This window comes from Oncorhynchus tshawytscha, linkage group LG14 (assembly GCF_018296145.1).
Source record: "Oncorhynchus tshawytscha isolate Ot180627B linkage group LG14, Otsh_v2.0, whole genome shotgun sequence".
NCBI classification, from domain to species: domain Eukaryota; kingdom Metazoa; phylum Chordata; class Actinopteri; order Salmoniformes; family Salmonidae; genus Oncorhynchus; species Oncorhynchus tshawytscha.
In genome coordinates this window covers 13,264,081-13,280,016 of record NC_056442.1, presented here as the reverse complement: position 1 = coordinate 13,280,016, position 15,936 = coordinate 13,264,081, and the positions used below count along the sequence as shown (strand labels likewise).

Genomic DNA, 15,936 nt, shown 5'->3' with positions numbered 1-15,936 from the left:
CTATTCATATAGAAGATGTGAATGATGCCATGGCAAATGATACTGGTCAGGGTAGCTGATGAAGCCGTATAACGCTAATTTGGAATGGAAAATTAATACATCTGCTGCAGTACAGTAGGTTAAAGCTAGAATCCTTAGTTGCTACATGCATGTTTGGACTTATAAATTAATGATATACCCATTGATTATTGAAGAATATAACTTATAAATGCCGCATGAGCTTAGTTCAAGTGTCTTACCCCATCAGAACTCAAAATAAAATTATTATTTTTTACTCCAATGTTTGTAAACAAACACTGTATAGCCTCAAAACATGGTTAAAACTATCATTTTGATATCATGGTCAGGGTTTCATTCATAGCTCTGTCTATGAATTTGAGAGTGGTTACTTTTCTCCAGGCAAATCTTAGCTTTTTACCAAAGTAGAGGTGGGGTGGCTGCTTTGCTATTGTTTCAACTATGGATCTGAGCATTGAGATGATAATTAAGGCCTAAAAGGTGATGCATACCAGGCTAGGGTAATGTTATTTCCTAGATGTCCTCTTGGATCCAATGTTATTTCATCCTAGCTGTCCTGTAGAGTTTCTGCTGTGGAGGGGCTTAAACCTGGGCATCTAACCTAATGTCGAAGCTGATGTGCGTCACAAATGCTGTGGATATGTAGGTTGTCTGCTATCTATTCCCTTTGCACTGTGTGTAGAATCTGCCATGTGGGTCCATTGGTTTTGTATATGTGATGGTTGTATGCATTGGCTTGGTTTATGTGGGACGTATCATGTACACCTGATACAAGCGACACTTTTTTCTATGTATCTTTTCCCTTGTGCATCTTAGTTGTTAAATGTATAATTGCTAAATTGCATGTCCCCTGTTGCAGCCAGAGAAAGAAGAAACACAATCGATCTAAAATCAAACAAATAAAAATCAAACAAGTTCAATTTGGGCCAGACTGTGCCTACCCTGTTCCTCTTACTATTTTAATTCTTCTTCTCGAAGACATTGCCCTCAAGCCTCCAAAAAGCCAGACACGGCTTTACAACCAGGCATTGAATGTAGCGATTGTGCCTTTTTTTTTTTTTTTAAGCGGCTTGATAGGAATGAGATGAAAACATCTGTGGTCTGTTAATAATCATTTTCCTCAACCAAAAGTTAAGTGTGTTTAGGTCTCCTTTGGAGATTGAGGCCTGTTTAGGAGGATGTAACGTTACGGAACGTTCGCAGAGAGAATGCATTGCTCCGAACCAAAAGGATTGTCTCTCAGATGGAATAGGGGATCGTGTCAACTGGATTTGTTCTATTTCCCTCTGCGATATTCCGAGCGTTTTTTAAAGACCGTGAATTCACCCCTGACGGTTGTCTTTTTCTCTCTGCAGGTTTGTGAATGGGCACTGTGATCTTCTGCTGAGAGGGAGTGCTGGGATTTGAGGCTCTGCGACAGTTGTGATTCCGGCCCGACGCTAAGCCAGTCAGCTTGCTTTGTCTGCCGGGCCAAGGTCAAAGGGAACCCTGGGATAGGCTCTCCTCGTGAGGAGTAGCCGGGGTCTCTGAGACCTGGGGTCATTTAAGGTAAGGAACATCACGCACACAAATGCGTGTGTATGTAGCCTCCATGTTACTTTGTCACTGTTGTGGTTTGGACTTTACAGGCAGGTGATATGACGTGTAAATATTTTTGTCCTTGTTGGTGTATGTGTCAATTCTGTTCAAGCATAAGGAAGGTTAGGCACAACACGTATCACGGACTACAATACGATAAATCAAACGGTTTATTATTTTGTCTGTGACAACGTATTCACAGATGTCGACTCTTCCCATGACACCTGACGGCTTATGTTGCGCGATTGTCTATTTGTGCATGGGATCTAAGAGTCATAACTTAAAGAACTCAAAGAGCAGTAACAGGGAACTTGAAGTGATAGTTTACTCTACAAATTTCAGACATGTGTTTGTGTGGGGGGGGCGGGGCGGGCGGGCGGGCGGGCATGTTCTTGTATCCATGGGTTAAGGCCCTGGGTAGAGGACAGTGCATCCTGTTTCTGGAACGGTATGCTGTGCAGCAGGGGTTATCTCAGGCCCTGCCTAGACGCACAGGCACACACAAAGTGTGACGCCAGCCTGGGCAGATCTAAGGGCGGGCACATACACATGGCATAAAACAGCCCAGCACACCATCCTGTAATCGCAGCCCGTGACCTACACACCCACTAATGGCCTCCGATGTAGGAACACACAGGCTGACCGCCAGGAAATGGTGTGTGTGCGCGTATGTACAGGAGACTGTGTGGTGTAGGCATGCGTTGTTTCCGTACAGGAGACTGTGTGGTGTAGTCATGCGTTGTTTCCATGGCTGGGTAGGAGTCTAGTTATGTCCTTTAATTGGGACAGCTAGTATTTTTTTTTTCTTCATCCAGTCACATGGTCAGGACATACTGCTGGCTCTACATACAGGCTAATGCTTCATTTTAGATTGTTGGTGATTGTAAATTAGAGCGACACTGACATGCTCATCAAAACCGTACTGGGTAAAATGTTTCTGTTCACACTGTGCTTCCTAGCACAGTTCCAGCAACTTTGGCTTGGCTCAGGTGTGTGGATAGGGTATTGGAGGTTGTTTTGTTCTGGTTTATTGTGATTGGTGGCATGGTGTTAGACTGTTCACATCAGACTCTAACAACAGTCTATGTTTTCGTAAGAGTAGGCCATGTTGGGTCATGTTCATAGGGCACCCAACTGGAAATGTTTTCAAGCATTTATCAATTGGACAAACCCAGTTGGTCCAACCCAGTATCGGTCCGTTTTCTACTATTTAATGCCTAATGAACATGACCCTGGTGATGTGCAGTCTCTCCCTCTCACTCATGTGCAGTGTGTGGGTGTTGCTGCCCTTTCCACCAGTGCCCAACTGACCTGATTGTGACCCAGCTACTCTCCCATAGTGCACTGGGCCATCTGTCACTGCCACAGCTGCCACAGGCTATGGCTCTAATAAATGGGCCTCCTTTTAATCTGGCACGGTTAGTTACTGTTCCTCAAAACCCCATTGGAGAAATGGAACGTTCTGTTTTTACTTCTCCCTCCACTGCAAAATGTGCATTCTTATCACCCATCTCTCTCTGTCGTCTCTCTCGCTCTCTCTCCTCTGTGTAATCTGAAATTGTAGGGTTTCACAGTGGCTCTGTTTGCCGGTACTGTCACAACTCTCTAAATGAACTGTCGCAACCAGCAGGATCCTCCATCATCGTTTAAATCTCTATTTTGTGAGTATTTTGGTTTCCCAGTAGATTATAACGGAGATGGACATAGATTTTGTTTACATATTGATTTCACACGCATAGATTCTGTTTACATATTGGTTTCACACGCATATTGCACTTTATTTTAGTGTTGTTTTTGTTATTTACACCCCTACTTTCTGTGATTGGCTAGTGGTACCCCCCAGTGAGGGAATGGCTTTCTCTGATTGGCTAGTGGCTACTGACTATAGCTCAGTTCCTTGTAGTGGAATCTTTTCAATTCAGCCCATGGGCTCATGATGTGAATATGAAGGTTGCCAGGTCTATGGATACCTTATCCCTCCCTGAGTTAAAAAATGTAGGGTGTGCTGATTTGAAACGCTTTACTGGCGTGTGGGGGAGGGGTGCATTTGGCACCCTCCACTGAAACAGGAGAACTCTGGGATTTCTCTCCTCCATTCCCCCCTTTCTATCCCAAATAATCCCTTCTGCTAACAAGGCACATTTTTCCTTTTCCCTTTCACTCTGTAATATGGCTGGTTAAGCACTGGCAAGACATTGTAACCTTATGCTATATGAGTGCACTGGTGAGGCTTTGCCAAGCGCAATGAGTTCTGGAGTGGCATTGTATTGCCAATGGTTTCTTCCCGATGCCAAGGCCAGGTTGTGTCACAGTGCCAGCGTGCCAAGAAGAGCTGAGGCCTGCCAGGACATTAAATGGGCTGCAAAGGATTCTGCTCCTGTTCCTGCGTCTAGCTAAACACAGTTTGATATGGGGGTACAGGTTTTCACCGCCCATAGATGAAATGGTCCTGGTGCTAGGGTGTTATGATAGGAACATAAGCACAATAAGCACAACCGTATTGTAAGCACAACCTCTCGTCACCACTGTGAGTTCTCCTGCTCTTGTGTGTCTGGTGTGTCCATTCCAATGCGCGTCACTCATGTTACCAGCTGATGGTCTGACACCGTGTCGCCCATGCGTCAACCGTTTGGCTGCGTGTGTCTGTGCCACGAACCCATTCCAAAAGTGGTGGCAGGGTGAAACAGACTGGCAGTGGAGAAAGCCAGGGCCAATAGAACAGCCTTTGTGGTAAATGAACAGGATTTTTTTTTTAGACTAAGCTTGGCTTCTCTATGCGGTCTAGAGATGCTCTTTGACCTGTTTTTATATTTCCTGCCCTGAAATGACAGAGCTGAACTTCCTGCACTCAATACTGAAATGACAGAACTGAAATTTCCAAAATGACAACTGAAATTCCTGTTCTATTGGCTAATACTTACCAGTCAAGGCCTATCCAATCATTGCAGTTGAAGACACGGCTTCAATGATTTCGTTAAATCATTGTTAGAACATTGAGAAAGAGCCTGGGTTGTGGCGATTTGGTGTGTCGCAAACTCTGTTCGGCTGCTCCAAGTGGTAAATGTCCTACTTGCATTTAACCGCTTTGCCTCGAACTTACCATTTCAAATAGTTTCTTCAATTTCCCCAATGACTGTGTGAATTCATGGCTGCATATGCCTATTGAGTGAACAGTGTGATATGAGAACATGGAAATGAGATTCGTGCAGAACCATTGACCAGTTTAATTAAGTACCAATCGGGTGTTATTTGCTAATGACTGGTTGGTTGTTTAGCAACAAAACTGACGTTGGCACAACTTTGGGGCTAAACAGACTGGGTTTGCATAGATTGTTGACAACATGTAAACTATATTCCGTCGCCAATGTTTATTGAAAACGAATGCATTTGCACATGGAGCGCTTGTCTCACATACGTTGTTACAGTTGTTGGTTAGCTAGCTAGGGAATTTTAGCCATATTAGCATTGACATGAACATCAGTCAACACCTCAAAACAAGACACATGACGTGGTCATCTAACCCATCTACAACGCCTCTATCACACAGACAGTGTTTCTGCGCGAAATGGTACGAGGCATCGTCCTCTACGCATACATTTTGAGGCATATGTTCAGTAAATCCAGTGTACGCGCCACACTGAACGTACAACTGCCTCTGCGTCGCATTGCTGCAAGGCAAACGCAGCGTTCCATTGGAAATGAATGTATTTCTGGTGTACCAACATTGCAGAGAGTCTGTAGGTGTGATCGGGGCGTCAGTCTGACGAAAAGTGCACAGACGCAGTGTGTCACCCGTTGAGCTATAAAAGAGAGACTCATACAGATCTTATCCCTGCGTGATCACTAAATAATGGTGTATGTTCTCATATCGAAATGAATGACTGAGCACAGATGGCACCCCGACGCGTCCTACAAATAGAATATCAGAGTTCAGAGCGTGATATCAGACGCTTCATCCAATATCAGGTGTGACAGCTGTGAGCAACCAGCCACATCCCCCTAACCAGCCATTAGCCAACACAGCCACTTCTCTCTGTCCGTTCCTGCTGTGTATCTCCGTCAGTTTGAAAATGGTATTTAGCCGTGTTGGCAAGCTGGGGTGTGCAGACAGTGATGGGGTTTCTGTTGCATTTTGTTTTAATTATTGGAGCGGCTCAGAGCGCGAGCGAAGTGGACACGTTTCATTTCGCCTGTAAGAACAATCAGACCAGCCTGACGAGGATTCGCTGTCACGCAGCCTCTGAATGCCGCTGCCATAGACAGGGATGCAAACTCGTCGCTTTAAGGCGATATTTACCGTTTTGATCTCAAAATTGGTCATCCACGCGAATGTGGGGGCGGAGAGAGTATCGCCCATTGCGCTAATAGAGAGGAGCGAACAGATCTTGTCCCTGTGTGATCACTACCTCTCTAAATTAATGACCGCACTGAATGCATCCCTACATGTCCTACAAATAGAATATCGGAGCTCAGAGCCTGATGTCAGAAATGTCATATCAGAACGCTTCATCCAATATCAGCTGTGACAGCTGTGAGCAGTCAGCCGCATCTCCTAACCAGCCATTAGCCGACTCAGCCGCTTGTCTCCGGCTGTTCTTTCTGCCCATCTCCATCAGTTTAAAATGTTTATTTAGCCGTGCTGGGGTGTGCAGACAGGGGTTGGGTTTCTGTTGTTACAATTGTTTAAATATTGGAACGGCTCACAGTGCGAGTGAAGTGGATCTGTGTCTTTTCATTTCGCCTGTAAGAATAAGCAGGCCGTTTTTATATAATTTTATAAACCATGTAGCGAGCCCCTTTAAACTACTCATGGGCTGCAAGTAAGTGAGAATGGGTGTGTGGGAGGGAGAGTGTAGGCTGTGTGTAAAGTTGTCTGAGGAGTAGGTTAAAGATGGTTTCATATAGGCCAAGTGTGTGTGCCCCTTACTGCCGATATGAAAATGCAGATCATTGTGCATTTATATTCCTTACTACATTCCTCCTGCCCAATTCGCAGATATGCCTTTGGATATGAGCAAATCAGCTATTTTCTGCAGTAGCCGTTTCTATTATGCAGTGAAATGTTTGAAGTTAAATTCAAGGGACAGGTTTTCATCCTGGGGGATCCTCCGTATCGTGATACTTGCCGGGTAGTATGAAAATATATATTATAAAGACTGTATTTACTACCGGGGCGGCAGGTAGCCTAGTGGTTAGAGCATTGGGCCAGTAACCGAAAGGTTGCTAGATTAATTCCCTGAGCTGACAAGGTAAAAATCTGTCTTTCTGCCCTGAACAAGGCAGTTATCCCACTGTTCCCCGGTAGGCCGTCATTGAAAATAAGAATTTGTTCTTAAAACCTGTTGTGACTAGGGGGCAGTATTTTCATTTTTGGAAAAATAAACGTTCCCGTAGTTAAATGGGATATTTTGTCAGGACAAGATGCTAGAATATGCATATAATTGACAGCTTAGGATAGAAAACACTCTAAAGTTTCCAAAACTGTAAAAATATTGTCTGTGAGGTATAACAGAACTGATGTTGCAGGCGAAAGCCTGAGAAAAATCCAATCCGGAAGTGCAAATGCTTGTCTAGCTTTGACTGTAAAGCATATTTTGAAAATCTGAGATGACGGGGTGATTAACAAAAGGCCAAGCTGTGTCTCAATATATTTCATTTGTGATTTTCATGAATAGGAATATTTTCTAGGAATATTTATGTCTGTTGCGTCATGCTAATTAGTGTCAGGCGATGATTACGCTCCCTCATGCGGGATGGGGAGTCATTATAGGTATTAACTGACTTGCCTTGTTAAAGGTAAAATAAAATGCCGTAAGTCGTCCTGGATAAGAGCATCTGCTCTCTCGCATCTTTAGTAAAATGTTATTGTGACAACCCTACTCTTAAAATAGGAACATTTTCTTGCTGTTTACTCAGATTTTCTGTGCAAAGATTTTGGTCCCCCCCCTTTTTTTTGACCCTCATCAGTTTCCTGATGAGGGTCGAAAATCATGAAGGACAAGGGAGTAGGCAACAGCACAAACAGATCTGGGACCAGGGTAGTTCAGGCCTAAGTCGAGGTCAAAGCCATTTGGCGTGTAATACAGAGTTAAGCCAGGACTTCTCGTTAGTATTGTGGCAAGGAAACACATGATTTTAACCTCTTTAGGAAAACAGCCCTAATGTTGTCATCCAAGCTATAGCACACAATATTGTATATGCTGCAGGTTTTTAAAGGACCAAAGAGTTTCGTCTGCTTCATGTAAAAAATAAATAATAATAATAATAATATTTTAAAAAATTGGTGATGGAAAAAATACCACAATACGGGTATTGTCACAGCCCCCAGAGGGTGTTGCACAGGGTTAGGTTTACCACTGGATTTGTTGGTAAAATGTTTGTTGTGGGTCTGCTTGTCTGTTGAGGGGTATTTGTAGGGTTTTAGTTGGTAATAGGTTTAGTGGGCTTTGGTTTGTCAGTAGCTTAATCTGTTTAGTGAGCTGTGTTACTGTGTGTGAGTCTTTTGTCTTGTGTAGGGCTTGGACAGCAATCCGTTTACTGAGTTAGGTTTGAGTATCTCAGTTATGATACGTCTGTGTGTGTTGGGTCTGAGAGGGAGGCACATCTGCTGATCATGCTCCTCTCATTATGTATGAGCGATGCAGTGACAACCCCTCCTCTCTGCCCCTCTGCTCTGCCGCAGTCAAGCCGTAATGCAGCCCCTGTGACTGGGATGTCTGATAGCCCTCGGTACACTAGAAACACACACACACACATGCTCATAAGCACACATGCTCATACACTCAACGTATGTACGTACACACACATTGATGGGGCTGTGAGTGGTGATGGATATGGTGGCGTCTTGTCACTGAGTGGTACATTAGCTCTCTGCGTTAATGTTTTCTCTTTCCCCATCTGCACATCACTGATATTATTCTAACGATACGGTCTCTCCCTCGCTCCTGAGATCAAATCCCAAAGCAGATTCACTCTTTCCACATTCACCGGAACCCCCTCCCCCCTGCGTCGGCCGTGCGCAGTAGAGCACCTGCTTGGTGTCCACGGACCGCGCTGATTCAACATGTAGGATCTGTAATAGATGAACAGGTAATAACGCCCGATATTCTGTGGATGGCCACCAGTCGCTCACTGCCGACATTCCTGTTGGTCCGCCTTCCCTCTTGGAATGCTGCCTTTCTTCCTCCGTTCCTCCCTGTAGGTTTCATAGCTTTCACCAATCTACTCGTGTCAGATCAGTGATGACTTCAAGGAAGGATGCATTTTCAAAGTATAAGAAACACAGCCGCCTTCTCAATCCTTTCTGACTCTTCATTTTGATTTACATCAAATTATATTTCTTAACTGCACACTAGGCGGCAGGGTAGCCTAGTGGTTAGAGCGTTGGACTAGTAACCACAAGGTTGCAAGTTCGAATCCCCGAGCTGACAAGGTACAAATCTGTCGCTCTGCCCCTGAACAGGCAGTTAACCCACTGTTCCTAGGCCGTCATTGAAAATAAGAATTTGTTCTTAACTGACTTGCCTAGTAAAATAAAAAAACTATATGAAACTAGGAGACGTTTGGGTATAGCTTTCTGTGATCGTCTGGCTGCTTTGTGGACCTTTTTGTTCATTCGGCGCTGTTGGTAGATTGTCTTAGAACCGTGATTGGCTGCAGATATGGTGACCTATTAACTGTGCGATGAGCTGACCCCGACAGTGTTGGGGCCAATCAGAATGTCTAACCCAGAACCAGGGCCAGCAGACCTGGGTCAAATGCTTTCATGCTTGAGCTGAGCTTAAGTATGCCTGCCTGGTACACTGTTGTTTCATGTTGGTTTCAAGTTAGTTTGTGTCCGGCTGCTACTCCTTGGCATCAGGCTGATGGCGGTGCAGGATTGCTTGTTGGGACACAGACGAGGCACATGCATGACTCAGACCCTCACACACGTTGTAGAGACGTACACAAACACTCTCGCACCTCTTTACAGATGTACTAAATGCAAGCGCGAAGATGTGGCTTACACACACACACACACACACGGTGTGCAGATTAGAGGAATTAAGTGAGTGTGCTGGCGCTAGGGCTGACCTGCTCCGGATGATCGTCTTTGGCAGTGCTGATGAGATTTTGGCCCTGGCCCCACAGCCACTGTAAGCAGATTAGCTCACCCACTGAAAGGTGAACGCTGAACTGCCACACAACTTTTATCCACACACACACTTGTCCACACCAGCGTGTGTGTGGGAGAGAGTGGGGATTACGTCATCTGACATGGGCATCTCTCCATCATGTTCAGAACAGGGCTACGTCACATGACAACTTCAGTTCCACTTTGCTCTCTTCACTCTCCTCATGGCACAGTTTGATATGCATTTTAGAGTTGATTTCAATAAATCTCTTTTTAAATTGCTGCTGTGAGCGGGTAGACCTAATAGGAAATGTAATTAACAAACCAATTAGAATGTCCGGTGGAGGTGTTCTGTTTGCACGTTATGTGGTAAAGATATGATGATGACATGTCATGGTTTAAATGAAATTTTTAATGGTCTTCCCTTTTTGGTTTTCCTTCATGCTATTCCTAATCTTGTAATATTTGTACATGTGAATAGGCCTCATTCCTCCTATTCTGAACTACTAGCTGTCTAAGTGCTGCTGTTGTGTACTGCTAAACCGAAGTTGCATTGTATCGCGTAAAGGGGAGCCGCTCAGTTGCCTACCCACAGCTCTATCTGCTAAGCCTGTGTGTGCGTGCCAGCCATGTTGGACAGTGTTGTGATTTGGTGAGTGATGTCTCTCTCTTTATCTCCAGCAGCGTTGGGGATTTGACGAGCGCGGCCCATTGCAATGCAGACATGGCCACGGCTATATCGTGACAGAGGGACATGGTGAGTGCTACATACACACACACACACACACACACAGACAAGCCGTTGGACTGCAGGGGGTTGAGAGGGAGGAGGGGGTGAGCATTAGCCTGGTGAAGCAAGAGCTGGGGGATGGAGGGAATGGAGAGGAGGGTGAGCAGCACAGGGTTGGATGAGAGGAGAGGTAGAGAGTAAGTGGTTGGTAGAGGGAGCACATCCAGTTTTCCTCCATCTTTGTCCCTGAGGCACAGACCCTAGAGGCAGTACAATGTGCCTTACTCTCTGTAGTTAGCTCAGTCGGTCGGTCGGTCAGTGGCTCAGACGAACATCTGCCTAGGCCTCTCTCTGTGACATTGGCTCAAAGGCGCCTGCGGATTTCTGGGTATCTAGATTAGAACGCAACATGGAGATCTCAGAGTTCAGCCTCGTTCTTTCCAAGGCATGCGCTTGGACTTGGGGCATCCTCTATGAAAGCAATACAAGGACTTAGTTTTGAGGATGGTGATTTCAAAACAAGATTTAGTTGCCTGTCCACAGAACAGCGGTTCCCTGGAATGAGTCCCCGACATTAACAATAATCAATTTCCTCGAAGAAAATTGGCAACAAAGAACTGTATGTTCAGAAGTAAAAGACTCATTCTCCTTCATCCTTGAACCAAGTCTGAGTATTTATATTTTTTTGTACCCAGAGTATGTAATACTCGCCTGGAATTAAGGGATAGTTGGCTTTTAAATATGTGACACCATGACATTTGTCAAGACTGACAGCAACCGTTAGCCAGTGAAATGGTTTGGTGTGATGTTAGTTTGGAAGAGGATCATAATGTATGTCACCCTACTTTTATTTAAAAAAATGTTTTGCAGCCAACCAGTTAATGTCCCTGGCCTCTATTGAAATGTGAGCATTACAGATGTAAAATCAGCTGAAATCCAAGGTTTCCGCCTTGAGTAGACAGATAGACAGATCGGGAAGGAGGTTGGATGGGACGACCGGCAGGCAGGCAGAAAACACACTGACCGAGGCTTTGCAGAATGATTTTGCCCTGTCTGTGTGAAGAAGAAGAAGAACCCACCCAGGATTGTCTTGAATCTGAATCTGGCCCATTTTGTTCCATGTGTAGCACTCTTCTACTCTTTGGTCATACATTGTTATTGTGTGCATACATTTGTACGTGTGTGTGTGTGTTTGTGTACTCATACCCATGTGATAAATGCACACAGGTTTGTGTCTGGTGGGACCGTCAGTCTTTAATCCTGAGATTTTGGCCAGGCTTGTTTGCATGTGTGTGTGTGTGAGCCTTTGTCCCTGCAGGCAGCCAAGCACAGACCCAACACAGAGCGAGAGAGAGAGAGAGGGGGAGGGAGAGAGGGAGGCTATATCCTCACTACAGGAGGGATGGAGGGAGGGGGAGAGTCTCACTGATCAGTAGTGGCTTTGCTTCAAAATGGAATTTACATAATATGGCTGGTAGATGCTGGTGGGCACAGAGAGGGTGTGTGTGTAGCCTACGTGCATGTGTGCGTGTCTACTGTGTGGTCCGGAGAAATGGGTCCCTCAGAAAATGGAGATCTGTGTTTGTGAAACATCGGAGTGTAATTCTGGATCCATATTTTCCATTCATGCATGCCTATTGCGTAACCACCACCAGGTTACATGCACTCTCTGAGATTTGTTGGTTAGACTAATTCTATCCAGCACCCCCCCTTATTCAGGATATTTCCGTAGTACGCAGTACGTCCAGGGGGAGACTTCACACAGTTGCATGATGTTTATCTGGTTTTCAGTAGGATAAAAAGACCTGCTTTGGTGTCTTCGCGGCGGGTTTATGTGGAGCCCTCGTCAAGGTCAATTTGAGAGCGCTCGTCTCCTTGCTGGGAATATGGAAATGAGTGCTCTTTGAGAGCGGGGATGTTGCAACGCTTTGCACAGCCCTCCAGCAATGCAAAAAATAAATGTGAGTGGATGGTTTCGCTCTCTCCCTCTCTCCCCGCTCGCTCTTCTTCATTGACTCTGTTTCTCCCCCTCTCTCGCTCACACAAACAGTTGCACAGAGAACGCTGTTAGAGTAAACAACAAGCGGTTGCAGTTCATACAGGGCATTTAAGAAGACACATTAGCTATTAGCATGGAGCCCCTGTGGCACCACAGCAAAGCAGACTGCTGGAGAGGGTCTGTTCCGTCTTGTCTGTGTGAATGACACTCTGTTGTTGAGCTGGGCCGATAGTTTGTTTAAATTCTTCCAATTAGTTGCTGTGACCGCTAGACTGAGACGAACCGGCTAGTTATCGTTGGGAGATGATGCCGGTGGGTGAGAGCCTGTCCCTTTCCTCCTCGTCTCCCTCGCTTGCTCCTCCTCTCTCTCCTCGTTCTCCCGCTTTTCGTCTTTGTCTCTTTCTAACCTTCTTTCAGTTCCACTCCTTTATCTCTCTCCATATGACCCTCTCCCTTTCTCCCCTCCTTTCCCTCTCCTTCTCATTCTCTCTCTCTCACCATCATCAAATAAAGTGCCTGCGATTTTGGCCTGTTTTCTGGTCCACTGCAGAGAGGGGCATTAGCCAAGGTACCTTGACCTGACCCGGGCTAGTAAAGGCTCCTGCTGCACCGATCTGTAGTCAGGGGTTGTTATGTCCTGCCCTGGCGCTGGGCCTGATAAACTGTATCGTCCCGTTATTTAGTCCATCTCAGATCTCACAGGCCAAGGGAGGGAGTAGAAAACGCTGGTGCATTCTTGCATTCTCTCTCTCTCTCTCTCTCTCTCTCTCTCTCTGTCTCTCTGTCTCTCTCTGTCTCTCTCTGTCTCTCTCTGTCTCTCTCTGTCTCTCTCTGTCTCTCTCTGTCTCTCTCTGTCTCTGTGTGTGTGTGGGGTCGGTCGATGTTTGTTTGAATGAGGCTGGTTGGGGGGGGGTTGTGGTCCCTCTGCCTCTTTCCCAGTGTGTCTCCGTGGGGGTGGGTGCTTGTCTGTGGAGCGGCACGGTTCGTTCAAACACTCCCTAGTTGTGTTGGGAGTCGTTCAGATTCAGACACCAGTGGCGTTGCCATGGTGACCGTGTGGGTGCATGCTCGTTAGTGAAGTGTAATGTCTCGGTCTTTCTCTCCCCGGCGCAGAAGCTCAACTGACTCCAATGCCTCTGCCGGTGCTTACCGCACTCGAATGGCGGAATGGAAACTGTTTTTTCTCTCTTAGACTCTTCATGGCCTTATACAGACATGGGTCTCTGCCTTTTTGAATATCATGAACATACTGTGTTAGGAGAGGGCAGAAACCTTGCCTAGGCATACTGGCCTGGGTTGTGTTCATTAGGCACAAAATGGATAAACGCTCCAGTGAAACGGAGCGGTACCATCTGAACTTCTTATGTTTTCCGTTGCACTTTTTCAAACGGCGTTCCCTAATGAACACAACTCTGTGATATAGCTCTTGTCATTTTGTAGCCGATGGACACACCAAGCCCACGTGTCTGCCGGTTAGAAATGTTTTGTGATGATGTGGTCTAATGAACAGAACCCTGTTTTTTGTTTTTCTCAGTCATCGATGGGAGAGGTAGAGCCGGTCAAGGCTTGCTGCTGGTGAGCTCACCCTTCTCTTTCACAACCTCCCAACCCGACTCCTCTCTTTCTGGGTTTTGATTACCACATTCCCCCCATGAGTAATGTGTCCCGCTGCATACCCAGGAGGGCACGGATGTGTCAGATATAGCAGGACCCCCCCCCACAAAACCTGACTCGCACACTCCGATACTGGGCCTGTTACGTCTGCGGAGATGTGCTCCCATTGCTGGGCCGTATTCATTAGTGCACACCATAGCTAAATGTAGCAAGACACGGGAAGTGTTTTTGCAATGAAAATAAGAGTTTCTTATTGGTTATCTTTATAACTACAGGCTCCCCGTTTTCAGTCCGTTTGCTTCCGTTTGATGTCTAGCGAAAAGCACCCTGGTTTCTTGAGTCCGATCCCATCCTCGTCACTAGATTTCACGTATGGTTTGCACGTCAAGCTAGGAGGGCTGTTGATCTAGTTTATTGAGTAGTGTACGTCACATTTGAACCTTTTTAGTCATCTCAGAAGCCAGAACCAAATATATTATGCTTTTTTTATTTTTATTTTTATGCTAGCTTTTTTTCTGGGGGGGGTTGAGTCGAACGAATTTGGGTTTTGATTGTGAGTCTAGTGTTGAATTGTGTTTTGGTGGTTGTGGCCAAGCTGAAGTTTCAGCCGTAGTTTCATTTGGATGATTCTCTCACGGGTTTCAGTCTCCTACCCTCCTACCCTACCCCAGCCAGAGGGGGCTTATGGAAGCACTTGCATCATCGTGAGCTATCCTGAATATTTTATGCTTTCTTGACAGTGCAGCTTTATGGAGGAGTTTTCTCAGAGGACAGGGAACTGTCTCGTGATAGTGATTCTGAGAAAAATGGACCTGGGGAGGAGGAGGAGGAGGATGACACGCCAAACAAGGTTACACAGGAGGAATAGGCCTCTATGTCCGTCCATACTTTCATACCACTTGGACTAAAGCCATGCATTAGGTTTGAATACTTAGTAGAATGTTAGTGTGGCTATTCAACCAGAGCTTCTGTCTGTGTTTCTCAACCCCTGGTCTATGATACTGTTGTCCTGTCAGTTGGTGGACCGGTCAGCAGTATCCAATGCTATGGAGCGGTGCAAAGTCGAATCAAGTAAGCGGTCATGATTGGTTTAGTTGTCAATGTCACCCGATTGTTTTGAGTGACGCGAACCATCTAAGGAGATGTTATAATGCCAGGGTTGCCTGATACAACGGGTGGCCTTCCAAAACATGCACACATTGTGAAGTTTCTTAACATTTTCTCCTGTTTTTCTTTTTTCCTTCCCTTCACCCCTGTCTTTACCAGTGTGCCCAAGGACTGTGAGAGCTCCTTGAGGAGACTCCAGGCACACAGCACCTCACACGTACTGACATCCAGATGATGCTGGAGGTGCAAGAGGAAAGAGCAGCAGGAAACTTTAGCCGGAAAGAGCGCGTCAAGAAGGAGCGGGACGAGGCAGGCCCAGACAGTGGCCGAGCCAATAGCCACATTAACCCCTCCTCTAATAATCACAGCCCCGCCCCTAACTCCGCCCTTGCCGGCACAGGCCACAGGAACACCAGGGCCAAGGCCACACCCTCGGCCAGCCCGCACCAGCACTTGACTCCGTCCTCTGTCTCCCTGGGATCGCCGTCAATGCATTCCAGCAATCCCAAAGTGAGGAACTCCCCATCGGCTAACACGCAGAGGTGAGCTGGGTCCTTGTCTGCTATTATGTCTCTCTCTTGGCTCTTTAAAACAGGGGAGCAAATCAACTTTTAAGGACAAATGATCCTCCATCCCCGCTTGACAACCTATCAATTCCACTGCATAATGAAATGAGTTTGAATGCCTTCCACATTGTCTCAAAAGCAATCGGGCTGCGTATCTCAGAAGATTGCTAGAGACCATCTCAACGTGGTTCTTGAGATGTTTAACACTTCT

The 15,936-nt window shown here is 46.0% G+C and overlaps 1 protein-coding gene across 7 annotated transcripts in view; it reads left to right on the top strand.

Annotated features, from left to right (window-relative positions):
* The window catches only part of LOC112253931 (B-cell CLL/lymphoma 9 protein), a 104,613-nt gene that overhangs the window by 71,349 nt on the left and 17,328 nt on the right, over positions 1-15,936 (top strand). For 4 of the 7 annotated variants that reach the window (XM_042297058.1, XM_024426052.2, XM_024426051.2 and 1 more), the window contains exons 2-4: positions 1,374-1,566; positions 10,394-10,466; positions 15,319-15,701. In XM_042297058.1, the coding sequence (XP_042152992.1) occupies positions 15,391-15,701 (311 nt within the window). In that variant the 5' untranslated portion in view covers positions 1,374-1,566; positions 10,394-10,466; positions 15,319-15,390. Of the gene's footprint in view, positions 1-1,373; positions 1,567-10,390; positions 10,467-15,318; positions 15,702-15,936 lie in introns of all 7 variants that reach the window. The other 3 variants (XM_042297057.1, XM_024426056.2, XM_024426054.2) reach the window with 3 other exon arrangements.